The sequence below is a fragment of the Megachile rotundata genome, chromosome 11, assembly GCF_050947335.1.
Source record: "Megachile rotundata isolate GNS110a chromosome 11, iyMegRotu1, whole genome shotgun sequence".
NCBI lineage: Eukaryota > Metazoa > Arthropoda > Insecta > Hymenoptera > Megachilidae > Megachile > Megachile rotundata.
This window is the reverse complement of record NC_134993.1, coordinates 6,956,488-6,984,183: the sequence shown is the minus strand read 5'-3', so window position 1 is coordinate 6,984,183 and position 27,696 is coordinate 6,956,488. Positions and strand designations below refer to the sequence as shown.

Genomic DNA, 27,696 nt, shown 5'->3' with positions numbered 1-27,696 from the left:
GGGTTACCGGCAGGGTGAGATACGTATCGCGGGGCTGGAAAACAGCAATGGGGGTGGGCGAGAAGGGAGGCATTGTAAGTTCATCGATGCTGCTTGCTAATGAGACAACGCGCCTCGCTACCGAACGGCCCTTTTCCGGAAGCGTGTAAGCGTTCCTGCACACTGCTGCCAACAGGTTTTGCACGCCACTTTGCTTCACTTTTATCGTGTCGAATATCTAACACTGTAAATACTCAAACCTGGTGAAAGTTAAATTGCCCTTAAATATTTTCAAAAAATATTGATACAAGTATTTTTCTTTCTCTCAAAAAATGACTTACTGAGTCATTAATTATTATCTTAAAATTAGTGTATATTGATATGTAGTAAAAGTGATATGTATACCCAGTTGATTGTAAAAAAATATATTAATGCATATAACAAATATTGTTTCATTGAAATTGTATGAAAATATAACTTGTCATATTTATATGACGAAACTTGTTTTATTAAAAATTCAATCAAAATACGTAAAAGATAACATAACACATTCATGTCCCTGCATGTTAATTTGTTAAATGCAGTAATTTGTTCAACAGGTGATATATTAAGTACTAAATTGCTCATAAGAGGATAATTTGAAATATATTTCGATCGCAGCAAATATGATAAATATGTGAAATAACAATATTCCTGAATAAAATATTAAAATGGTAAATGAAAGATAAATTCATAAATACGTATTCCACTAATAAAATAAAATTTCATGTTAAAACACAATGAAATTGTTCATCGATGTCTTAAATACAACAAAAAGAGGCAAATATTTGCATTCAAGTTATCACAATTTAATTTAATTTTATGACTATAAAAATTTGTTTTAGTTAGTGACATTAATTTAATCATTGACTACATGTCACGAAAATATTATAACAAGTTGAAACATCATCGAAAGTGTCGAATGAAAGGATGTTCATAAATTTTTACACGTCGCCACGATGCGGTGACCGGTTCGATATTATTTACAGTAAGATTATTTTTGTAATTGCCGCGATACATGGTGCTCGTGTTACCACACCATCGTTGATGGATTTGCCGTTGACTTGCGAAGCGATCCCACGGGTTCAGACAGATATGGGCGTGGAGCATTTAAATCAATTTACGGACACGCATGAGTAGCCGCGACGAGTATTTCCAGTGTTCTACAAAACCGCTTCCTATGATCAGTTTCAATCGAGTCCTTGGAAACACGGGATTTTTAATGAAACGAGACGAAAGAAAAACAATAATTAAGCGGTGACGACTGAACAGTGGCGCGATTGGCTCAAGTTCTCTGAAGTGTTAGTATTGTCACCGTCATTTGGCGCGATTTTCAAATATCTATTAATTCGAAATTGTACTTCTTTTATAGTTTATTAATTTTCAAATTCTACAGTAAAAAATTTTCACTTTCTAAAATTTTTAAGTCTAAAATTTTGAAATTCTGATATTTAAAAATTTGAAGGTTATAAAATTCTGAAATTTTTAAACTCTCAAATTCTCAAATCTCCAAATCCACAAGCCGGCAAATTCGCAAATTTCCAAATTTCCAAATTCCCAATTTCTCAATTTCTCAATTTCTCAATTTCCCTATTTCCCAATTTTCCAATTTCCTATATTCTCAAATTCTCAAATCCTTAAACCTCTAAATCTAGAAATTCTCAAATTCCCAAATTTCTAAGTTTCCCAATTTTCAAATTCTCAAATGGTTAAATTCCCAATTTCCCAATTTTCAAATTTTCAAATGGTTAAATTTCTAATTTTTCCAATTTTCTAATTTCCCAATTTTTTCAATTTTCTAATTTTTTCAATTTTCCAATTTCCCAACTTCCCAATTTCCCAATTTCTCAAATCTGCAAACCTACAAATTCTTAAATTCCTAAATTTCCAATTTCCCGAATTCTCAAATTCCCAAAGTTCACATCTCCGAACTCCCTAAATCCCTAAATCCGCAAATTTTCAAATTCCCGGAAGTCTAAATTCTCTAAAGCCCTACCTACCTGTAATAAACACAATATTTCGGTTTTAACACACGCAGTGACTACGCACACAATATATTTCTTTTGCGTTTTACTTACACGTAACGTTGACCGGGTGCTGGTATATAGAGCTACTCATCAATGTTTTCCGACCTTACGTATGCGTCATCGAGTAACCCTTTGTTCGAGGGTATAATTAGCTCTACATACACGAACATGGAGCTCGCGTACATAGCGCTTCCACCTACGGATTCGCTTGAAATCGAAGCGGCCGATGCCATCGGCACCGTGTCGCGACTTATGCTTTCTTACGGAAGAAAAAATAACATATCTACTTCTGGACACATTTCTGACATTTGCAGGTAATTAAAGTTTTACGACGCTGCCGTTGTCGTTGATATAAATACCTACTCTGAACTAATAGTTTCTTTATTAATAATAATAAACTTCTCTCTATTGTATTCCAATAATTTTTAGATTTATATGCAGACAATATGATGTATTAGTATGTAAGTATTGTATGCCCACTTGAAGAATTTTTGTAAAAGATAGGTTAACGTACGTTTGATGACCATTTTTAAATTCAAAGTAGAAGAATTAATAAATAAGATGCATTCCTTATATTGAGAAAAGTTGACTTGCATTTTAATGAACTTCTTAATTTTCTGTAATTTGAAATAAGAAATTTAAGGTCAGTTTTAATGGATTCTGTATAGTGTTAATGATTGAATGGTATTTTACATAATATAAAGTAAATATTTCTTGAGCTGTAAAATTATAACATTTATGCAATAATGACGGTAAATTATGAGACAATAAACAGAATTATACAATATAGAGACATTTGTTCTTAAAATAAATATTCTTTTGCAAAACGACAATAACACTTCATGTTTCGAGGGAATCAAGTTTCTATAATTTTGATAGTTTGAATAATTTTAATAATTTTGATACTTTTAATAGTTACGAAATTTTATAAATATTTGAATTTGAGTTTCGAGAATTTAAAAATTTGGTTGTAAATTTTAAATTCATCCCTAATTTCTATGGTAACTTCAACTGTTTAAAGCATGGCAGTGTTGATATGCAAAATTACATAATTATTTATGTAAGATTCAGTACAATTATTTGAATTAGGTGAAATATTAATTCTTTTCGGCACGTAGTCCTTTGAATGTGTAGTAGAATTATAATAATAAAAGGGTATTAAGAAGTAAACTCCATTGCACATTTCATTCAGTAAGAATAAGAAGTGTGAAGAAAGAAGTATCACATTTGCTTTTAATTTCAGGAAATCAAATATGGGAAATTGGAAATCAGTAAAGTGATCGATAGAAAAAGATATTAATACTGAAGAAATGAATTTACCGCGCTATAATTTATAAAAAAATACAAAATAAACAAGTTACAGGACTATTTGATTGCCCACAAAGATTCGAGTCTCAAATTTCGGTTACATATTTGAAAACAATAACATTATCACTATCAAGTAGCTTGAAGGTTAAATCTTCGTTATTTAATAATGTACAACTGACATTAACTTTATTGCATGGACTTTATAACTCTATCCATGAAAATGATTATACACTTAGCATTGTTGTGGTATTTGTAATTTAGTCGAACTACTTCAAAAACTTTCTATAACACATTTCATAAGTATGTGCGGATGAAACATACACATGTGGTTAGTTGCGAAATAAAACAGTATCCCTACAAGTTTTAAAATGTTTGTCATGGATATAAGCTGTAATCTCATATTAAGAGTTACGATTATACTTTTTTTTATTCGAAACAACGTTACTGAAAAAACTGCTTATTATTTTTTAGTGCGAGGGTCACTTTAAATTCTCATATTTTTAAATCTCATATTTGTATATTCTACGCTGTTAGTCTCAAGTTCCTAATTTTTAAAATTTGCAAGTTTTTTAATTTTCGAATTCTTGCATTCCCAAATCCCTACATTTACAAATTCTTCATTCTCAAATTCCTCGTTCGCAATCTCCTCACTCTCTACATTTCTAAATTCTCAAATTTCCATATTTTTAAATTTTTAATTTCCCATATCTTCGAGTTTGAAAAATTTCAAATTACTGCACTTTCCGCAGAGTAAGTCAAATTTGCAAGTGAGTGTATCTGCAGAGAGGGAAGATTCCTGCAAAATATATAGAAACTGAAAAGTACATAGATTCTAAAATTTCCACTTTTCAAATTCTTAATTTATCAAAATTTCGGATTTGAAGAATTTCAAATTAGTACACTTCCCGCAGAGTAAGTGAGATTTGCGAGCGAGTGTACGTGCGGAGGGAAGATCCCTGCAAAGTACATAGAAACGGAGGAGCCGGGGTCCTTATTACCGATTCGCCGAAATCTGGCGTCGATCATAAATCAAACGAGAGTCGTTTCTCTCGGTGCGAGGCGTTCGCTAACAGAGATCATTAGCGCGCCACCTCGAACCGGCTCCAAACCCAATTAGGGTCATCCGCTCGTGCTGGTCTGCGATGGCACGGCGCGGCGCGCGGCGAGCCGATAAAAAATCCATCGCGATGAATTACATCGAACCTGTGGACCGTACTCGAACTTTTCCGTTTCCGAAATTTCCATCTGTAGCGATCGTTCGAGCTGTGCCGCGAGCTCAAACGCGAAGTCGACAACGAAGCCGTATCAATCACATTAAGGGATGTTTTTGCAATAATTCCCGCTAGCATGGCGGTAGTACACAAATACGTACACGTGGACGTGCTCCGTGTACCGACGAGCGTGTATACACGTAGATGGGGATCGTAAGCTAGGTAGGTAGCCGCCATGTCTAATTATGTCGCATTGATTTTGTCATTAGCCACCCCTGCGGCTGTTGTTGCCGACGCGGCCTCGACGCCGGAGCAAAAACCACCTTCTAGCGACGTTCAACGACGAAACCAGACCGCGTCCTGCGTTTTGTCCCCTTTCGAGGTTCGTTCAAATACGACGCTAACATTCAGGAGCCAAGAATTTCTTAAGATGGAGTCTGTACGTATGGTGCCGGTAGCAGGTTCTCGCGGATTTCTTTCAGAGAAATAAGCTGCATGTAATAAGCACGATATTAGCTGTTGGAAGTTGTAACACTGATATAAAACGATTTATGAACATGTTGTAACACTGTACTACAAATTTTTACCTTTTTTTAGACCACTTATATTCAATAGACGTTTCTTCTGGATTTTCGTGTGCTGAATACGAAACAAACTGCAGTGTTTCTACTTACATTTTAACTTCTTAACTTAAGAAGCAGGTGCGTCAGAACTGACTTATTACTGCAGTGTGTAAATGGAGTAGGTTGAAATGTTGGATTTTGGATTTAACGGTCTTTAGTTGTACAAATTGGTACTGTCTTTAAAACTTATTTCCTGTGTAAAATTTTTCTTACAATTGAACTGTGATGCCATGGAATTCGCTTGATAACTAAGGGAAAAATTGTGAATTTTTAAGTTGTGAGATATTTTGAGGTGAGACAGTGATTTGGTTGGTGGAAGACCAGGACTTGGCAGTAAAATTCATTGCCGACGGCTCCTCTTTTCGTGAACTTTTATTGGTTCTGTTAGGGTACGTTTTCACAAACTCTTCTTCTTATTTGAACTTAGCAAAGTTAAGATGTAAAAGAAAATTAAATTATAAAGCTTCACTAAAATTGAGGGAGAGCGTTTGTTTAATGTGAACATAATCTTACGATCGCAACAAAAATGGCGGTTACTAAACGATGAATATTGCGTCTTTACTTACCAAAATATTCCGTTTTTGTATTAAAAACAAAAGTGAACCAATAATTTTTTTGCGTATTGCATTATTTTGTTTCGTGCGCCATTTTTACTTTGATAGCTTAAAGATATTTCAATGTTTTTTTGGCGCAACGAGGAATAATTGTTAAAGTTAAATAAATAACACTGTAAGCAGTAATACTATGTAAACAGAATTTAAAAATATAAAACGTTGTCAAGGATCAAATTTTTGTTTTCAACAGCAGTCTCGAGACATTGAATATGAATGATACGTGTTGAACAGCGCTATACATATTTGTAACAAAAATGGGTAAAAGATGTTGCATAATGAATGTTGCAGTAATTTTCTGAGTTGTACAAGACGAAGTAACAAGTATGTAAAATAAGCATGTGTCTCGTATCCTGATCCAGTCTGAGACACACTTTAAGTCTTGTACACGATGAAAATCATGAAACATTGCGTGAATAACTTAAAAGATATCTTGAATTCTTTCCTCGTAGACGGGTTATTAATTTCTGTAATGCTAAAGGAAAACTTTAATCTTACAATGAATTTTAAATACCTTGATAAGAGTGATATAAAATATTAAAACCACATATTTAATTCTATACACATAATATATATATATATATATATATATGTTAAATATACTTACATTTGAAAATACAAATATTTTTTATTCTGGAGAACCTTTGAATATTTTTGGTATAGAGTATAAAATTTGTGTTTTGTAAAGATCTTTTTCATCTGCTATTCTCACAATGTTAAAATAAGTAAATGTATTAAAGTACTTATTATAGCTGTTTTTACATTGTTAATTTTTTAAGCAATAATTACAATGTAATTTTACTAACAATATTATTTTGTCATATTTTGTATTATGGTTCATTACATTTTATGTTAGCAAATTTTCTGAGGCAAGGGGATAATTTTTAACCGCGGTATTGTTTCTCAAATATTTTTTTATATTTGTATGTATATTACATTTATTATAGTTATAGATATAACAATAATGTAAGTGCCTTTTGCGTAAATAAACTTTTCTATTCTTGACGAATCTTATAATATTGTATATGTATAAATATATATATATGATTAAATCTTAATGATTTTTTACCTTAAATCAAAATAATATCGTCATAATTTTTGTTCTCACTTCAAATAATGCCACTAGTTAAATTTTTTCGACTTTTAGAAAATTACATTTCACGTCGCAAGAACGCAAATATTTTGAAAATGTTGCATCAAATTAAATAGATAATAACGCGAGAGTATGACAGTAAAATTTCTCATTCGAATTTTAACATGAAATATTTAATTCAAATGTAGTATAAGTAAAAATTGTTTACCAATTTATAAGGGATGAAGTGAAACAAATTGAAGTGAATTTCTTACTTGACCTGCTATCTAGCGAGAAACTGACGAAGCTAGACTTATACTCCTCTACAAAACAGAATGAAGGTTAAGCTTTTCAGATACAGTATTAATCAAATATATCGACAAAAAATTGACTTACAGCACTTTTACATTAAACAGCGTATAGAATAATTTTAACAGCGTTGCAGCATAAATCATGCAGCGAACTTACAACCGTTTTGACGTTATTAATATCAAACATTATTTTTGCGTTAGCTTTTTACACAATATCTGCTGTATCAGTGAATGCTTTACCAAACTTTAGAAGACATTGTTTAGCACAAAAATATATCCAGCATTTTTTATTAATACCACCATATTGTTTTTTATATTTATTTCTAAATTCTTTTATATTTCATATTTCTTTCTAAATTATTCTAAGTATATTTTATTAATATTTCTTAGCTACAGGACGGTAAGAAGCTTTTTTTTAGTGTGTCATTTTAGATTCTTATAAACAAATACAGTGGAAATATTCTGAAAAGAATAATGTTAATATGTTAATGAAAATCAGCATCGATTTTTAAAGTGGAAATAAAGGTCATTTTTTAAAAAGCTGCTTTTGATTATAAAAATGTTCGTAACTAGTAAAGATTATTATAAGCAAAAAGCGTGCATATATTTTATCAATAAATAACAAGTTAATAAACAATTAGCTTTTCCATTTAGAGCTTTACTTATTCATACTTTTCAATTATTAATACTTATGAAAGTTCAATATATAAATTTTAAAGAAAGAAATTCAACTGATATTTAAAAGTAAAGTTGAAATCGCGCTTTCGTTTTGCAAGGAAAAGAATTAACTGGGCCATGGTTTTATAAAGGTAGAGAAACGCTGCTTTATGGGATTTAAATCCGGAGATCGAGGCGCAGAGGAAAGCTGTTTGGGAACATCATATATTATATCTCATATGTTAATAAATATGTATGTTAATACACGAAAGTTAATTTGATTAAAATGGCTGCATATGATTAAGTGCATTAACAATTATGCTATCCAAGATAAATGGTTTCATTGTTTAAACTATTTAAAATTTGTTAAAATTTTATATTTTTATGTGATTATTAGGCGCTTACATTTCTTTATAAATTACACTCGTTTCACAGTTATAAAAAATTCTTACATTACAACAGTGAATATTCCAGAAGTATTTTGTTATCCAAAAATATGTTTTAATTTGTTAAAATTCAAACCTTAAATCTTTCAAGACAAAAAATGTCACAATTTCATAAACAGTGATATAGTCATTTAACCAGTTCATTTCCAGCGTTACTTATTCTTATTCTTCGATTTTGTCTCCCTGTATAACAAGAAACGACAGATAAATCTACCGACTAACCACTTTTGGCTAGCCGTCAATTTATCAGTTGCGTCATTCAAAATTAACAAATCCCTTCCGGAATATTGAAGTAATAAAACGTTAACCGTACATCATATTTCGGGATCCTTGACCCTGCAGATTATAATTGAAATTCAAAATGGAACAATACTAAAACTACAATCATCTGACATTTGAACTGTGGGGTGCGTCATGAGTTGTATGCGATAGAGCAGGTTTAATTAATAAAACGATTCGCAGATACAATCGAATTAATAAAAGCATATCGACAATTGGTTTCGAAGCCCGTGCAGTTGTTTCGGTTGTTTAGTATCGGCAGTTACCACGATCGGCGATCTGTAAGGCGGGAAAGAAAGCGTGCATATCGGTCGGTCGCGGGAATGCACTTCTCTCACGGATCGGCTTAATTGCAGGGCCAAAACACTAACGGGGTTAATTGGTAGATTCGGACCGGATGCCCGTGGGGGCCCCCACATGAAATGGACGACGAAAATCCGATGAAATCTAATAATCGGTGACCGCCGAAGCCGGCCAACACGCGCGGCCTCAACGTGCGTGCGCGCGCGTGTTACAGGCGAATTTCTCACGGTACATTGGAAGGAAATTATAAGGGAATGGGTTAAACTGCGGGTTACCCCACGGTGGTGAGAGTGCAGAACAAGAGGAATAGGACGAACGGGAAAAGGAGACGAGAGGATTCAGAAGCAAAGAGAGGGGTCGAAGCTCATCCACTCCTCTTGCTTGGAAGAGGCAAATCATATTTAATTAATATCACAAAGAAGTTCTGGTTGCGCTCATCACCTAACCCAACCTAACTTCATAATCGCCAGCTTGCCTGCCGGATTAAACGTCGGTCGAATCCATGTTGCACGTAAATTACGCGCCTCCTTCGTGTGCCTCTGCCCTTCGTTTATTACCGTTGTCTTCGATCAAGAGCCTCTCCTCGCTGTTCTCCCATCGTTCTTCTCTTCGTTCACCCACCTTTCTTGCAATCCCTGCATCTTCCCCTTCTCCTTATTCCCCCGCCATTTTCCCCTTCCCAACGAGGCGTTTAGCGTTCTCGGGTGTGCTCTCGGTCGACTGCGAATGACCATAGCAAATGGCAAGCGGGTGTACTCGCCGAGTACAATTGGAAAATCATTGATTAATTGAATGCTCGCGAACCTCTTCGCTGATTGGCTAATCACGTGGACGCGTTCTATTCTCGAGAATCGATCTTGGACATCGCGAAAATTGGTGGAGCAAACTGTCGATGGGATTGTTGCGAATCATATACGCTTTCCCTGATTTAGAGTATCTCTTTTTCGCAAGTCTTTTTATAGCTAACTAAATAAATTATAACTATAACTAAATATTTCAACTTCTGAAAATGTGATGGATTTCTCTTATCATCACGTATCGAAAAGTTAAGTATTCCTGATTATTTTAATTTTATTATTTTTAGAATTTGTTTCGAAACTTGTATTATATTCGTGAATATAGAATTCTTATAAGTTTGTTCATAATACTGTGTATAGAGAGTCTATTTGGATCCCGATCTAACGGTTGAAATTTAGAACGAATCATAAAGTGAGTGGGATCGAGTGATTGAAAACAGAAGCAAATGAGTGTGTTACTTGTAACAAGGAAAGTCGAGTGAGTGTAAATGAGGATTCATTACGAAAAGACGTTCTAATAAGAATTCTTATATTGTTAATATTATAGTATCAACATCCCGTAACTGAAATGGTACCACGTGTTTTATAAATTTTATAAATTATAAATTTGAAATTTGGAAATTTCAGGAGAGGGAAATTTGGAAATTTAGAAATATGGAAATTTGGATAGTATGTATTTTGGAGAAGATACAGACCACCTTATTTATGCAAGATTCCTTAAAAAACCTATTTTAGGAAATTAAATATTTGTATTCTGAATAGTTACGTTAGGTCTTGGTGCGCATACTTCTTCACTATAGCAGTTACCTGTTAACTGTCAAATAGAGCGATCTCAAATCACTAATTTCTTTAAGAGAAAAGTCATAATAGTAGTCTTGATTCGCTTCCCTCATTTGTGACTAAGGTTAAAAGCAGTAATCTTTTCTCAAAAATGTTCTTAAGTGTTCGACAAATGTACACTAATTAAATAGAAAGGTTTTGGTAATGATGGTAACAATAACAATAATAAGAAAAACAGGACGCAGAGTGGAATTATAAAAGTGTTACATTTAATGATCAGTATCATTAAGCAGATTTTTGAAGCACACTTCACGGGAGTTCTTTAATGGTGACTCTTTAATTTACATAAATAATAATGAATGTTACTGAGAACAAATTACGGAGCTATAAAAATACTTAAAAGAAGAAGGTGAAATTTAACGATGGACCTGGAATGAATGAGGAATGGAAATGAAGCTATTATCTGTTTTATCATGAATTGACATTTTTTTATCGATCAACATTCGATTGTGGCTTATTTACAAAATAATAAATAATGTTGATTGAGTCTTGCACCTTGAGTTTTATAAAATATAGCAAGCTTAAGATAAAATCATAAAAAATTGTAGGAGTATAATCCTTGTTACTACATATTTTTTAAACATTTTCTATAGCAGTTCTTATAGACAGAAGTACCTATAGTGGAATGATTCTATATTTGCTTTGTAACGATTCATAACCCTAGACCACTTAAAATAAAATATTTAACAATTCGGAATTTTATTTAACATAAATAAATTGCAAATTTCATAATTACTGAAACTATTGTAAATATTTCTCAATTTTGGTAATTACAACTTTTGTTATACCTTTTCAAAATATTTCATATTTGTGATATTGTATAATTTCCCCTTAACAAATATTTTACATAGAAAGTATTTCATAACATATTTGAAAATACATTCTTTTACAAAAGTGATAAAAATTAAGCAACAAATGGTGAATCTAAAACTTAATTTTATTTTTTGGTATACCAAAATAAGCACAGCCTTGAAATTTCCATTAATATACCTACACTTACATTATCATAGAACTTCTTTATTTCTTTCAAAATTACAACAGAAATGGAAGTCAATTCCACTTCAATTTGTATACGCAGAAAGTATCCGTTACGTTCAAAACGGAAAACGTCTATTAACCAAAACATAACGATAATGAACGGTGATGGCTGTTATACGAGAGCATTATATTCTTTATTACATGCAATTTTCAATCATTGTCGAAGATGTACTATGTACAGATTAAAACCTTGATATTCGTTTCTGCTCTACATATCAACATTTAATATGATCATTACAACAAGTTCAATTTATAAATAGTTTACGTGAAAGTTATACTGTAGTTCATATCAGGTGTCGGAATAAGTTACATTGTTTATAATAAATTTTAGTGTGTACTACAGTGTAGTACGTATTAGATGTCGATATGATTTACAATTTTGTTCGTATTAGGTGTTAATTTAAATTATAATTTTGTTCATTAAGTGTCGATATTATTATACAATATTATTGATATTCAGTTTCAGTATGAATTACAATGTTGTACATATTAGGTGTCGATATGATTTACAATTTTATTCATATTAGGTGTTAATTCGAATTATAACGTTGTTCATTAAGTGCCGATATTATACAATATTATTGATATTAGTTGTTCATATAAGTTACAGCATTGTTGATATTTAGTGTTGATATAAGTTACAATATTATTGATATTAAGCATCGATATCAATTACAATATTCATATCAAGTTTCAATCTAAATTACAATGTTGTCCATATCAGGTGTCGCTATAAGTTCCAATGTTTCTGATATTAAGTATCGATATAAGTTTCAATGTTATTCATATCAAGTGTCGATATGACTTACAATGTTGTTTATATCATGTACTCATGTAAACTACGATGTTATTCATATTAAATGTCACATATTAAATTGCTGACACTATGTGACGATATCCATTACAATTTTGTTGATATTAAGTACCGATATAAGTTACAATGTTCATCCCCTGTCGATATAAATTACAATATTATTCATATCGAATATCAATGTGCAATCTCGTTAATATCGATATGACGTATAATGTTAATATCAGGCGTGTAAGGTGCCATGTCACAACATTTGTCAATAAAAGTTACAAAAAAGCAAACTGAGTGTAAAAACGAGAAAAAAATGTTCATAATTTATTTTTACGTGTATCCTGTTTAATTTACTCGGTGCAAGTCTCGAAAGGTACCTTCTGCAGCGTGTTAACGCGTTCGAACGGCAATAATTATTTGGATCGTTGCGCAGAAACGTAAAAGAAGCGGTCGTATCGGTATGCGTCATTCGTCTTCGTCCCGAATCAGCACGCAAGCTCGCCTGTGAAATAAGAACAGCCACGATATTCAATAAATAACGAGACGCGTACGAGATAATTGGGAGGCCATAATTGCGCGCATCTTTCGTATTTCGTGCATGGTCGAAATGCGCGAGCGATCGTCATGTGGGCCTCGATTCTTCCTCGGAGAACACAAAAGGGACTTTCGCGTGAGGAGCACATCGGTTCGGTTTCCGGTGAAACGGCGCGTCAAACAAAAGACCACTGCGTCGATTTCGCGGTTGTTCGCCGAATGTTTACCTCGCATCATCGAAACCTCTGTCCTCTGTTTGCCGTTTGGTCGAATTGTCATTCGTTGTCTCTTCGTCTCTCGATTCATGTTCCTTCTCCCCCTACCAGCAAGTCGAGTGCAAAGTCATCAACCACCTGCGTTCATTCTCGACTTTCTCTCGAGCAACGATTATGTTCCGTCCGATTCGTATTATTTGCTCGTTTCACGTTTTGGCATAGGGCAATTGTCTTTCCGCGCCGGCAGCTCGCCACGAGACACGGAAACGATGCGTTCCTTTCGTGGAAACGCCGTTTCTGATTATAACCCTTCGGTTAGTTGGTGGAACCTCGCATTTGGTTAATCGTGTCGTGTTTTCTGCGACAGAAGCCGTGGGGAGAAACGTAGAAAGCAATTAGGGCTGACGACTTTTAATCGACGCTAACTTTACACGATCTGCGGATAACAAAATTATTTTGCAATGAACTACAAGTAGAATTCTCTGTAATTTCTTGAACGATAAATTTATACGATTGAATGATATAATTGAAGGTATCGGTAACTCCTTTAGTGCCGAGTGAAGTTGTACCTTAGAATACCAAACGTCAAAGAAATCAAAAAAGTTTAGTAAGGTTTGAGCCAAAAAATAGTGAGAATGGTATTTAGAATAATAATTGCAAGTGTTGCTGACAACGATATATCGTTTAGCACTAAAAGGATTAAGGATTAAATTAATATTACTAATGGTAGTAATAATAGTTGTACTAATTACTAAAATTAAATTAATATTAACTAACTGATATTAATAAATTAGTACTAGTATTAGTACATTCATTGCTAGTACTAGCACATTCATTAATAATTGCTAATGCTAATAGCATTTGTTAATTAAATATTAAACTTTCTCTTATACTATTTTCGGGATCATTTAATAACAATTTTTTTTTATTTTTAATATGTCATCACATGTAGTTCTCCTTCAACATACTTTTCTGCAAATTTAAGACATCCTTAAATTTTGTAACATGCGCTAAATTTTCTCAAATATATCGAACTTTTTTATTATTATATATTATTATGTATCAATATTTTACTTCTGTTAAACAAAAATTCACATTTTTCTATATGATATAAAATATATAAAGCTGTATATTATTAAATATTTTATTTCTTAATAATACTAAAATATAGCATAACTAAGGAGGCAGAATAGTTCATCCCGATGAAATGTTGGTTACCCTGTTTTCCTAAATATGATATAACACGTGGCGATATAGAACATGACTGTGTTATTATACAACGCATAACAATTTAAAGAATGGTAATTCAAGGTTGACTATAAGACAAAAAATCCTAGTTACACTAATGGTCGTAACCTTGTTTCAACTTCTTCTCTTTTTAGGAAGTAATTTGCAACTCAAACTGGGTTTACCTTGTCCACAACTAGGTCTTGTCGCGTAATTATATGTTTAATCACGGCGACTTAATTATAAAGAATCTCTAAATTTTAGAAGTTCTATATTTGAACTTTTGATATGTTCGAAAATAATCCATCAATTTTTTATATTGCGTATCAAACAAAACTGATACTTAGATTTATGTTTCAGTATATCTCAAACTTTAACTTTTCTGAGTTTATGATAAATTAGTGCAAAGTATTTAGTTTCCTTAGTAATTCGTAGCTGAAATCTTAAATTAATGTTAGAATATTTTAAGTTAATTTAAACTTGCATTTACTTCAGATTATTACTGACTATAATATTGTACAGTTACATTTCATAAACTCAAGCAATACTATACCGAATTATCGTGATATTTAATAATTGTAGACATCTAAATATGAAACAAATAAGTTAATGCAAAATATTTAGATTAGTAATTTGTTGTGACTGAAATATTAAGTAAATGTTAGGATAATTAAAGTTACATCCACATCAGAGGATTATCAGAGACTACAATAATGTACAGTTACATTTCATAAAATCGAATAATACTACACTAGGATACTACATTATTAAATAATTATTACAATATTTACATTTGACAGAATTTACAACATTTCTGTTATTACAGTGGTGATATTGTTTATAATAATTAACAATAATAGTGTGGACTGATGCTCACTATAGTTAGATTAGCTCAAAAAGATTTATTTGTTGGAATCAGATTATGTTTTATTACGTCCTCGTTATTTAAAGTAAATTTAAGATTTCTTAAGTTGAGTTCTCCTTCGTTCTAATACGTGGAGCAGTTTTACAATAATTCTGATATAAATCTCTTCTTTTGTGGTTAGGTGAACATGAGTGCAGCTTATGTGACCTACTCTTAACCTCGCTAAGTATTGATTGATGTTCTATGTTCAGTGAATTAACAGGAATTTTTCAGAAAATATCTTGGACTAAATAAGTGTTCTGCAGTATTGGCGTCCCTCCAATTCTACAGTGATTTAATTTTGTTTCTGATGCTTGCTTTAAGATCATTATAATAAATGTGTTCAGATGTTATGTTGTTGAAACATTACTGCAAAGAATTAGTCGAACGTCTCAAATTTAATAAATTGTAAAAACTTGAATTGTAAACTCACAGCTACAGATTATAAAAGGTTTATACAATTGATTATCCTTTAATAAATTTAGTCTCGCTGGAGCAATAATAGATTTAATATATTTAACCAATTTTTTAACAGATAATGGTTACGTATGCAACGCTCATTTTCGAAATATCCATCAACCGGATGAACAATTAACCAGTTCTGTAATCAACTAGCAACGAAACAGGTTATTAACGCAAATCAGAGGAATCGAAGAAACGCACCCTATCAAAAATTGCATAACGGAGGAGCAGTTAAGATTTGATCGTATAATAAAAGATGATAGTATGAGGATAGAGTAAAAATTTCTATTGAGATCTAGCCTGATTGAAGATATCTTACCACTAGGCTGTTCTTCGATTCCTAGCTTCGTTCAAACGGATGATAAATTAGTTAGAAATAGATAACTCGGGACAGGTGATGCTAGATCGGCAGATGTTTTTGGTTACACAACAGCTTGTCTCTAATTTAACCATCAGTGTTATTTTCTACATCCTTTCCTTTTTTTATGTATAAATGCGTATGCGTATCATATAGGTAGTTGTTAATTATCTCTCTTTAACAGTTATGATTAATTTTTGTAATTAAAATTTTCTTATAAGTTCAAAATATTGTTAAACAGATAAATAGACGAACGCAAACTAGAATAATTCGCTCTGTAATATTCAACATATCAATACTAAGGAAATAAGAAGAGAATGACTAATGAAAATGGAAAGCAAAAAAAAGTTATTGATTCTCGTTATTAATTTAATGTTTCCTCGGATCGATCAGCGTTCGTTGCGGCTCACGCACCACAAAAGTGATATTGTACGAGAAGCCTGGGGTACGGTCATTGGATTATGGAATTTGCATCACGGAATTATAACTGTGCTCTTAGCGGAGAGAAAGGTAGACGAAGGGAGACAGAGATGGCGAATGAAAGAGGCCGTATGATGTTATGCATCTATGTATCATGATGTCCAGCGGCGAGCTTGCAACGAACGAGAAAGACGATCCGGGATCATAGGTTGAAGAGGGAAAAAGAACTTTCCTAAATAGCTTCCATAACACGAAGGACTCTTGGGTTCGTCACGCTGCGCTACACCCTTATACACGCGTGCACTCATACGTGCGTGAGTCTGTGTACACCCACTTCTCTCATTATTAACCCGTTAGATTCCACGAATACTTGTGGTTGCGATCTTTCGAACCACAAACCAAATGATTCGAGGCCGCGATTTCACGTAATTGGGGCTAGATTATTAGACGCATGTTCGCTGCCGGCAGGAATCTGAATATAATCTTGAGCATGCGTGCGGCTGTTGACATAGCGATATTTCCAAAGGTGATATCTCACGGTGGTACAGTCTTCACGTGCTCGACCTTCGGACTCATAGAACAACGCATCCCGTTCAGACAGAAAATATTTCTATGTTTGCCAGGACAATTTGTCATTTTATTGGTAAAGAAAGGGAGAATTCAAAACGAAACGGAATACTGTAATCTTAGTACACACAAGACGAGCATTCATACCCTAGCTTCATCGTACAACCTTTTTCTGTTATAACTTTTTTTTTCGAGCATGCACGGACCGAAGAGAGACGTCAATATCCAATCGATAGATAAGCTTGGTCGTTGGGTCGCAAACACAGCTGGGTCCACGAAGGGCTCAGGTAATCCGAATACAGGGTGCCCTGTGTTACTGTGCCAAGTCTTTGGTTTTGTGTACCCATTCGCAGCCATCGTTGGGTCGATCCTCTGTACACGCAGCTTGCCGCATTTTCCAAGTATTTGTCTGTCCTCAAAGCGGGATCTTTTTGCCCTGGATTATTCCGCCAGGCTATCTTATAAGGTTCCTTGCAAAATCATTACTCCTCGAGCTGACAGATTAGAGCCGTTAACTCGGTTAGAACGAGAACCGTTTATATACCTGTAGTAGTGTAATTACTATTTTGATATTCGCTCATCAGAAAATCTTGACAGCATCGCTAATTACGTGATTGCATTTGTCTGTTACAGGTACGACCTGGGGTTGTGTCGGGGTAGCTAGTAAAGCATCTGTTGGTGGCGGAAAGGAGATTTCGACGAACGGAGAGCAAACGACGAAGGCGGGGAGCACGTTTGGTAGGAGAAGAAGAAGAAGAAGAAGAGGAAGTCGAGAAAGTGTAGGCGCAGGCGCCTTAGGTGATGTGAGGCTGGCGCCCGCCTCACGTTTGGGGTGATGCCCTCCAGTGAGCCTCATCCCCCCCAGTACCACCTTCAGCATCACACCATTCCTCCCTCGCATCTTCAACAACATACGTCGAGCGCGATCGGGCAACATCAGCTTTACCAGCAGCTGGTGGCGGCCCATCATCAGCAACAGCAACAACAACAACAACAGCAACAGCAACAGCGACAGCAGCAACACGGCGGGCTTTTCCAAAATTCCACGTACACGCAACAGAAGCAGGAGATGAGCCCGGAGGAGGAGGGGGGTCGAGGGGGCGGGTCCCCCCCGGCAGCAGGGGCTGCACTACATCAGCCTCATCACCCCCGGACTGCTAGTCCACCCTCAGGCACGGAACCCTGCACTCGCGATGCTATACCGACGCCCACGCCGATCGCAGATACTACCACAACAACTACAACTACTATGACAATGCAGTCGCAAGGGCAACAGCAGGAACAACAAGGTCCTAGTCCTAGTCCCAGCCCAACGGGGGGCGATGTTGAGAAATTTGATGGAAAGATTGTCTATAATCCTGACGGCTCGGCATATATTATCGAGGGAGAGAGTGAGCTCAGCGAAGATGATTCGCTGCCGGACGGTTGTATCGTAGATGGGCGCGGTGTTTCGGTTCCTCATTCTTTAGTATTTCCTCAGATCGCGAGCGCGTATTACGTGTCAAGACTGTACGCGCATCAGGCTTATCAGCAGCAGCAGCAGCAACAGCAACAACGTTCGGCGGTGCAACAGCACAATCCCGATCTTCCTGTGATGCACAGTTATCGAGTGATTAGTTACAGAAGCGCGGAGGGTAGTAAACAACCGCCTCCACCTCCGGCTACTCCTCCATCTCCAGCCGCGTCGGTACCTGTAAAACCTATTCTAATGTGCTTCATATGCAAACTCAGTTTTGGCTACGCGAAAAGTTTCGTAGCACACGCACAGGGCGAGCACCAACTTACCTTGATGGAAGACGAAAGGCAGATACTTTCGCATTCGACCGCATCGGCTATTATTCAAGCTGTGGGTAGAGGAAAACAACCGTTGGTCAGTTTTCTCGAACCCGTTACGAGCTCCACGTGTCCGCAGCCGTCGCCTGTGCAGATGCAAAGTCAACAGCAACAGCAACGTTCCGAATCCAACGATCATGAAACACCGACAACGACTAGTACCCCTGCCAGTACCCCTGGAGTACCGAGTAGTCCCCAACAGCAACAGCAGCAACAACAGAGGCCGTCCTCCAGTACTCCTACGACACCCACGTCCCATTCGAATCATCCTCTCGCGTACAATCATCAACAACCACAGCAACATCAGTGGACCGGTGCTCAAGTTAGTGCTGCATCGTGGGCCAAAGCACCCGAAACTGCTGGCATTCATTATACTTCGCCGCCACCGCAGTCTTCGTCGACGAAAGGATCACCGTCTTCTTACGCCTCTTTGACCCAACAACCACCGAATTTTTTGACGGGTACGACCATCGGTGTCTGTCCAGAGCATATGCAGGGTAGGCCTAGCGGAGTCGAGTGTCCGAAATGCGAACTTATATTAGCAAGCAGCAGATTGGCTGGTCCAGGTGGTCCACTAGCTGGGATTCACAGCCGGAACTCGTGTAAAACGTTAAAATGTCCAAAATGTAATTGGCATTACAAGTACCAAGAAACTCTGGAGATACACATGAAAGAGAAGCATCCAGAGAGCGAAACCTCTTGCATTTATTGCATCGCTGGTCAACCACATCCTAGATTAGCTCGTGGCGAGACATATACCTGCGGATACAAGCCTTACAGGTGCGAAGTATGCAACTATTCTACCACGACGAAAGGCAATCTCAGTATTCATATGCAAAGTGACAAGCATTTAAACAACATGCAAGAGCTTCAGCAGGGTAGCGGTGGCAGTTCAAGCGCGAACAATCCATCTTCTTCTCAGGACGCGCCAATGCCAACGAGAAGTCCGCATCACCAGCAAAATCATAGTCCGCATATCACTGGCCAGGTCGGAAATCAAGGTAAACCGAAACCAACGTTTCGTTGCGACGTGTGCAACTATGAAACCAACGTCGCTCGAAATTTGAGGATACACATGACTAGCGAAAAACATACGCACAATATGCTGGTTCTACAGCAGAACGTGAAACACATGCAAACTTTATCGGCGCTACAGTCCCATCATCAACAGGCTCAACATCATCATCAGCAAGCGCAACAGCAGCATCAACAGCAGCTCGAGCAGTTGCTTCATTTGGGCGGTTTGGACAAACCACAGCACGCGGAAGCAGCTTTGGCAGATATGGCTTACAATCAGGCTCTGTTAATTCAGATGATGACCGGTGGACAGTTACCACCGCAACTTCCACCGGAAATTATGGGTGGTATGGCGAGTATGAGTGCGATGGGCAATCTTGGCGGAGACGTTGGTCTCTCACCGGACAGCATGGATCCACCACCCGAGCCAGCTGACCCTGATCCATCTCATCTTTATCATTGCTGCGTTTGTAATAATTTCGCGACGGATTCGTTGGAAGCGTTGGGTCATCATTTGGCTGTCGACAGGACCAGAACGCGCGAAGGCGAAATTCTTGCGTTGGTGGCTGGCCATTTCGTCTGTAAACTTTGTTCCTATAAAACTAACTTAAAAGCGAATTTTCAACTCCACTGCAAAACTGATAAGCACCTCCAACGTCTGCAGCACGTGAATCACGTGAAGGAGGGTGGGCCTAGAAACGAGTGGAAACTCAAGTACCTGGCCTCACCTACTAGCGCCCCGCAATTACGCTGTCACGCATGCGATTATTACACGAATAGTGCCCATAAATTGGCCTTGCACGCTGCATCGCCCAGACACGAAGCCGCAGCTCTACTTCTTCGTCACCTGTTAGAAGCAAGTGCCAATGTGCCATCACAGGCGAAACTGTATCATTGCGCGCTCTGCGGATTCAGTGCAAGACACAGGTTGCCGCTTCTGCAGCATGTTCGATCTTTAAGGCATCTTCAGATGGAACAGTTGCATCAGTTACATCGACGAAGCGGAATTCAAGGAAACGAGACACCGCATACCGACATCGGTGATGTTTTTCAAGTTATGAGCGATCCGGACGTTCCATCTGCGCAACAACCCAGTCCCACTACACCGACCACTCCGAATGCTACTAATGTTAATAGTGGTGAGTACAAACTTAGAGATTAAATATAGTTTACAATGTGCTATTGAATTTGCTTTTGTTGCTTTTATTTGTTCATATCTTTTCTGTTATTGCACAAATGATATACATCAAAAGTATATCGCTAATTATAATATAGCATTGATTTTATTTCTTGTCAAAGGATAGATGATAGGGATATTTAAAACAGTAAACGTTTTTATAGTAGATTAATACAATACATACAGTTTTTAGTAGAGACACGTCGAAGAAATAATAATCTAGATATTCTAAGATCTAGATCGTTTCTAAAATAATAAGTAACCTTGATGTTAGATATAGGTTGTAGAATAGCTCGTGTTTCTCATACTTCAGTAACCACTAGGTCTTCATATTCTTAGATTCACCAGCTTCCTGGGTTCCAAGTTTCTATTCCTTCAAATTCATCCTTAAATTTTAAAATTTCCTAAAATCTTTTCGACCACTGTTTTGTCTAGAAGATGTGTGATTTGCACTTGACAGTACATTCGTGAATGATCATATCCGAACATCACATAATAGATTTTAACGAAGGCTACTTTCTACCTGTCCGATCTTATAAGAGTAGAATTGATCAGGTTTTTTAACGAATTCAGTATTTTCATTGATTATCGCGTAATTAACATACAACAACAGCAATTTCGCCTGGCATATGGTCATGGCGTGTGCTGTGGCACGCACAATGCCGAGCGTTATTCTATCGATGCCCTGTACTTACATAAATATATGAAGAGAGGGCGCGTACAAACTGAAAGCAACAGCACGCGTTCTTCCTTGCGTTGTGCCTTCGCAACTGACGCTGCTCGATGTAAATACGGTTCCAGACAATATCAGACCACGCGAATAGGCGGACTTCTTTTATTCCTTGCCTTGCTTTCTCCACAAGCCACGCGTTTTTCCCTCGTTGTTACGACCTGTCGATAATTTTACTCTGCCAATCTGTAATTTCAAGTATTGTTAATTCAGACAAGAAAGCATCTGCGATATCTGCACACCAGGACGTCACCCCCTTCGTACTTTTTCATCGTTAGCGAAACTCTTTCACCTGATACGATGTGTTACAATATTAACTTCTGTTGGCTTCGGGCTACTGCTTTTGGTAATTGTATGGGAAAGGATATACTTAATCGATTTTGGTGGTCTCAATATGCTTATCAAGGACGTCGTGATCGACTTTTTTGTAAGCTTGTATAATTGTGCGAATTTTGTTTCTGGGATATTTGCAAAAACATCAGTGTGGTATTTGGAAAGACTCGTTAATCATGAAATATATCTATTTTTACATTTTGAATAATTTTGCTCATGTACGTAATCATCTTCTGATGTTAGTTTTTATACGCTGAAAACTTGAGTATGACCATATATAATACAGCATATTTTGCTTTTAAATATACACTATACCATATTATCATTAATTAGTATTTATATAAATATTTAATACTTAATATTCAATATTTAATATTTAATTTTTCGAATTTCTACGTTTTCAAATTTATAAATCCCTCATTCTCGCATTTCAATTTCTATTTAAATTTGTTACTTACCGAATTACTAAATCCAAAAATTTGTTAATATTCCTAATTTTCCAAATTTGTTAAAATTTGTTAATATTCCTAATTTTCAAAATTTGTTAAAATTTGTTAATGTTCCTAATTTTCTAAATTTATTAAAACGTACCAAATTTTCTAATTTCTAAAAATATTTTAAATTCTTACATTTCTACAATTTTTAATATTTCGGATTTCAATGTTTCCATATTTCCAAGTTCATAAATTTCGCAAACTCCTAAATTTCCACATTTACAAATTTCGACGTTCTTAAATGTTTTAGTTTCCTAAATTGTCAAATTGTTAAATACCTCAAATTTAAAAATTAAATTATTTCTGTATACTTAATCTTACAAATTTGACAAATTTTAATCTTATAAATTTCTAAGTATGAATTTCTCATTTCATAAATTTCCAATTTCTCAAATAACGAATGTTCAAACACTTTAGTTTTACTTCTAATTATTAAATTCAATTCAAATTGTAAATTCTCAACTTTTAAAATTTTTCAATTTTTCAATATCTAAATTTGAATATTTAAAATTTTCAGTATAACGTGTGATTCTGAATATACTTAGACGATATATAATTTGTAATATATAATGTATGATTTATAATCCATAGTCTGTAATCCATAATCCATAATCCATAATCCATAATCCATAATCTACAATCTGTAATATATTATCTATAACCTATAATCTATAATCTTTGCTAACTTAACATATAATTTCAAGCTTAAAGTTTTTAAATATTACATTACTTCCTTAAGTATGACTTTTCCAGTACATGGAAGTCTATTGTTTAAAATTTATTGTTTAAAAATTTGAACATGTAATTTCTATCTACATACTAGTATACCTTTGTTCACATAAAAAATAAAGAACAGATTAATGATAAAAATAATCACGTTAAATTTCTCGTATCCGAAATATTTTTTAATATTATCAAAAGTAAACAAAATGTGCCGAATAAAATGAAATATTTCATAATGATAATCATAAAAGAACATGCATTAATTGGTTATTTATATGAACTTTGTAAGCTAATAGAAATAAATCTATTTAGCTATCACGATATTCATCGAAACACTTGAAGCGAAGAAGTTATCAGAATCTCATCACTTCGATCGGATTGATTGGCAATCAACATGTTAACAGAATATAACATTGAATTAGTCGAACAAAATGCCTTTCTGGCCGTTACACGTGATTTACTTTCTCTTACAACTTTATCAGTTTGCATTTCTGTCCGCATGCAGTTATAAGATTAATGGTCTGTTTTTTTGGCCGGTAAGATTTTCGACGTCGATTGGCGATTTATTGAGGTCTTAGCAAAAAAGAGAATTACATGGTTTCGTTATCGGAAGATGGTAATCGAAATATTAAGACGTACGAGTGTATGTTGCTTGAATCAAAGTTCTCGATACAAATACAGCAGAAGATATTCTGAGTTTCATTACTTGCGATTGAAATTTTTAGCAATAAACGTTATAATGTTCTTAAACTTACATTGATTTACATTAAATATTAGTTGCAAGTATAAAGTCGCTTTTTGCTTTTTATTAGTTCAACACGTTCGATTTCAGAGTAAGTGTAGGTCAACAATAAAACAAAGATGTAAAAAACATTTTTAAATCTACGAAGTGCATTTATGTCTAGACCAATATTAGAGGTTCACTACTTTCATATTTTCTAATGTTTGAGTGATTTTATATCCTCTGGCTGTTATTTCTGTAGGATGTTTTAAAAAACAGCTGGGATTGAATGTGTTAATTTCTGTTCAGTCTTCAGTTTTATATTGTCCCTAGATCTAAATTTTTTTTATTTATCAGCGTAGCAATTGTCTTTTTATCACAAACGAATCTTTTTTATGCTTTTGCAGAACGCCGAGAGGAAGGTAGCGATTGTGGTAGCGAGGTGAAGCAAGAGCCAGACAACGATCAAGAACCGGAACAAGAACCAGAGACCGAACAGGAGGAAGTCACCTGTCCATATTGCACTTATCAACCGACATCACGCGAAGAATTAAGGCAGCATTTGCAAGTGGCTCATGTCCAAGATTCCGAGGACAAAGTAGAGGCTGTAAAGGAAGAACCAGCTCCGGAATTGTTGTGTCCGCTATGTCAAGATAGCTTCAAAGAGCGTTCCGCTTTGGAGAAACACGTGATGCAAATTCACTCGGTGAACGCTGACGGCTTACAGCGGCTGTTGCTTTTAGTGGATCAGAGCCACTGGTTGAACAACAATCCCAGAAACACTTTAACCCCAGCAGCGACTACGCCAACGTCCCCGACCACGACCACGAAGCCGGTGCAAGAAGAAGAAATGAGCGAACGCAGTATGAATGAAGAAATCGAGGAAATCACAAGATGCACCATTTGTGGACGCGTGTGTCGCTCTTTGGAGGAGCTGCAACAACACCACAGGGAAATCCATCCGGCTACTACACCTACGCTAGCAGTTAGCGAGAAACACGTCTACAAATATCGATGCGGTCAATGTAGTCTCGCGTTCAAGACTTTAGAGAAACTGCAACAACACTCACAGTATCATGCTATCAGAGATGCGACGAAATGTGCGTTGTGCGGCCGATCATTTCGTTCGGTTCAGGCACTTCAAAGACATCTTGAATCTGCACACGCGGATCTGCACGAGGACGAACTCGCACAATACAAGCAGAGTTTGCTGCATGCTCACCCTCTGCTTCTGGCACTAACCGAGGAAGCTCTACGTAGGCAAGGTAACTTGAGCGGGGAACAGAACGTGGAGGACGATACTAGCAAGGCGGACGAGGAAGAGAGCGACGCGAGCGATTCTTCGCCGCTGCATAAGGAACAACGTCTTTTGGAGGACTATTTGAATAGTCAAACGGTTGCCGAAGATTCTTACCATGATCCGGGTAGAAAGTTCAAGTGTCACCGCTGCAAAGTAGCCTTCACGCGGCAGAGCTATTTAACTGGACACAATAAAACGCTATTGCATCGTAAAGGAGAGAAGATGTCTTATCCGATGGAGAAGTACTTGGATCCGAATAGACCTTACAAATGTGACGTTTGCAAGGAGAGCTTCACTCAGAAAAATATACTGTTGGTTCACTATAACAGCGTTAGCCATTTACACAAATTGAAGAGAGCCATGCAAGAACAGGGTAATAATAACACTCTGATCTCCGTTGTGCCACCTGCTAGTCCAACAGAATCACCCGATTCGCAACAAGACCAGGACAAGAAGCCTTACAAATGTAATATCTGCAAGGTAGCATACTCTCAAGGTAGTACTTTGGATATTCACATGAGAAGCGTGCTGCATCAAACGAGGGCCAGTAAACTGCCAGATCTCGCTGCCAGCGGTCAATTAGACCTTGCTCGGCCATTAATCGAACAACCACCACCAACGAGTCCAAATAGTTCGCCCGTTAACACGAATGCTGGTAACACAGGGTCTATGTTATCCTGTCCGCGATGCAGCGCTCTGTTCGTGAATCAAGAGCAACTCGCTACACATCAACAACTTTACTGCATCTTTAGCAATCCATTGGCGTTGTTTCAACAATTGGCAGCTTCGCAACAACTCGCTTCATCTGCTCCTGCTAAAACGCCACCGCCGGTATCTACGACACCAGGTCCTCAACAGCATATGCAGCAAAGTACACAGCACTCGTCGCAAACGACGCAAGATATACTATCGCAGCCACGTCACAAAACATCGCAGATGTACAAGCATCTGTTGGAGAGTTTCGGATTCGATCTAGTAATGCAGTTTAATGAGAATCATCAGAGGCGTCAACGAAAAGAGGAGGAGGCTGCCGCCGCGCTGCAAGCTCAACAACAGCAACAGAAACAAGAGCAGCAGAAACAAGCTCTTGCTGCCCAAGCTGCACGCGAAAGAGAAGAAGAAGCTGAGGAGCAAATTGACGACGATGTTATACCGGAATTAACTAGGAGCACTTGCCAGCATTGTAATAAAGAATTTAGTAGCGTGTGGGTTCTCAAAGCACACTGCGAGGAGGTACATCGTGATTTGGTGCCCCGTGAGTTTCTGGAGAAGTATGCTCAACAATTCAAATGCGAATACGAGAAGAAAAGTGTCGTGGTAACCGTTGCAACATCTTCGTCCACGTCTTCTGGGCCGAGAAGCTCCACACCCGCATCTGGTCAGGTTCAGGACGTTGTTTCGGAGAAGGAGCAACGCGAAAAAGAAAAGGATGATCCTATCGAAAACAAGGATCGTGTTAGCAAAACTCCAGAAGCTACTTCAACTACTCCAGCATCGACTCCAGCGTTAAGTAATACACCGTTGTCGAGCACAGATTCAACTACGCCTACTGTGTTGCCAATAAATTCATCTCTCCATATTCAACAAACACAACAACAACAGCAGCAACAGCAGCAGCAGCAACAACAGCAACAGCAACAGCCGCCACAGCCACAGCAGCAACAACAGCAACAGCAACAACAACAACAGCAGCAGCATGCTCAGTTAACTTTGGCTCAACAAATGTCTGAAATGCAAGCTGCTTTAAACGCCATGGCTGCTTCTCAGCTGCAACAACAACTACAACAATATCCTGGATTGATGATGGGTATGATGGGGCTACCTCTTGGATTAAATGTACCTGCTTTAGCTGCCATGAATCTTCAACCACCATTAGTACCAATGATGTTACCACCACCTCCGTATGATGGAGCAGCCACCGCATATCCACCTATCAATGCTCAAGCTGATCTTCTTGCTAAACAACATCTCGCTTTGCAACAACAACAAGCAGCTGCCGTGAGTAACTTCACAGTCCTTTAATACGCAATATTTTACCGAATAAAATTTTAAATTAGATATTTCATACAAGTTTAGAAACGGCTCTGCACGAACTTTATAGAAAGGGGCTTTTGATGGACCTGGTTGAAATTTTGCAATTTTATACCTCAAGTAATACCAATAAAAAATATTATTGATAATTGAATAACTGTGATCATAATTACTAACTATTTCTGCGCTGGGAATATTCGAAAGTGAATTACAGTGAGTTATTTTATATCCGCGCGTCATGCTTCAATAAAGTTTCGGAACCTGATTTCTTCGTGTTTGTGTTTAGGTTAAAATTGACGTTAATATT

At 36.3% G+C, this 27,696-nt stretch overlaps 1 protein-coding gene across 2 annotated transcripts in view; it reads left to right on the top strand.

Annotated features, from left to right (window-relative positions):
• The window catches only part of zfh2 (Zn finger homeodomain 2), a 207,837-nt gene that overhangs the window by 174,393 nt on the left and 5,748 nt on the right, over positions 1–27,696 (top strand). For both annotated transcript variants that reach the window (XM_076537570.1, XM_076537569.1), the window contains 2 exons: positions 17,664–21,019; positions 24,466–27,356. In XM_076537570.1, the coding sequence (XP_076393685.1) occupies positions 17,866–21,019; positions 24,466–27,356 (6,045 nt within the window). In that variant the 5' untranslated portion in view covers positions 17,664–17,865. The remainder of the gene's footprint in view (positions 1–17,663; positions 21,020–24,465; positions 27,357–27,696) is intronic.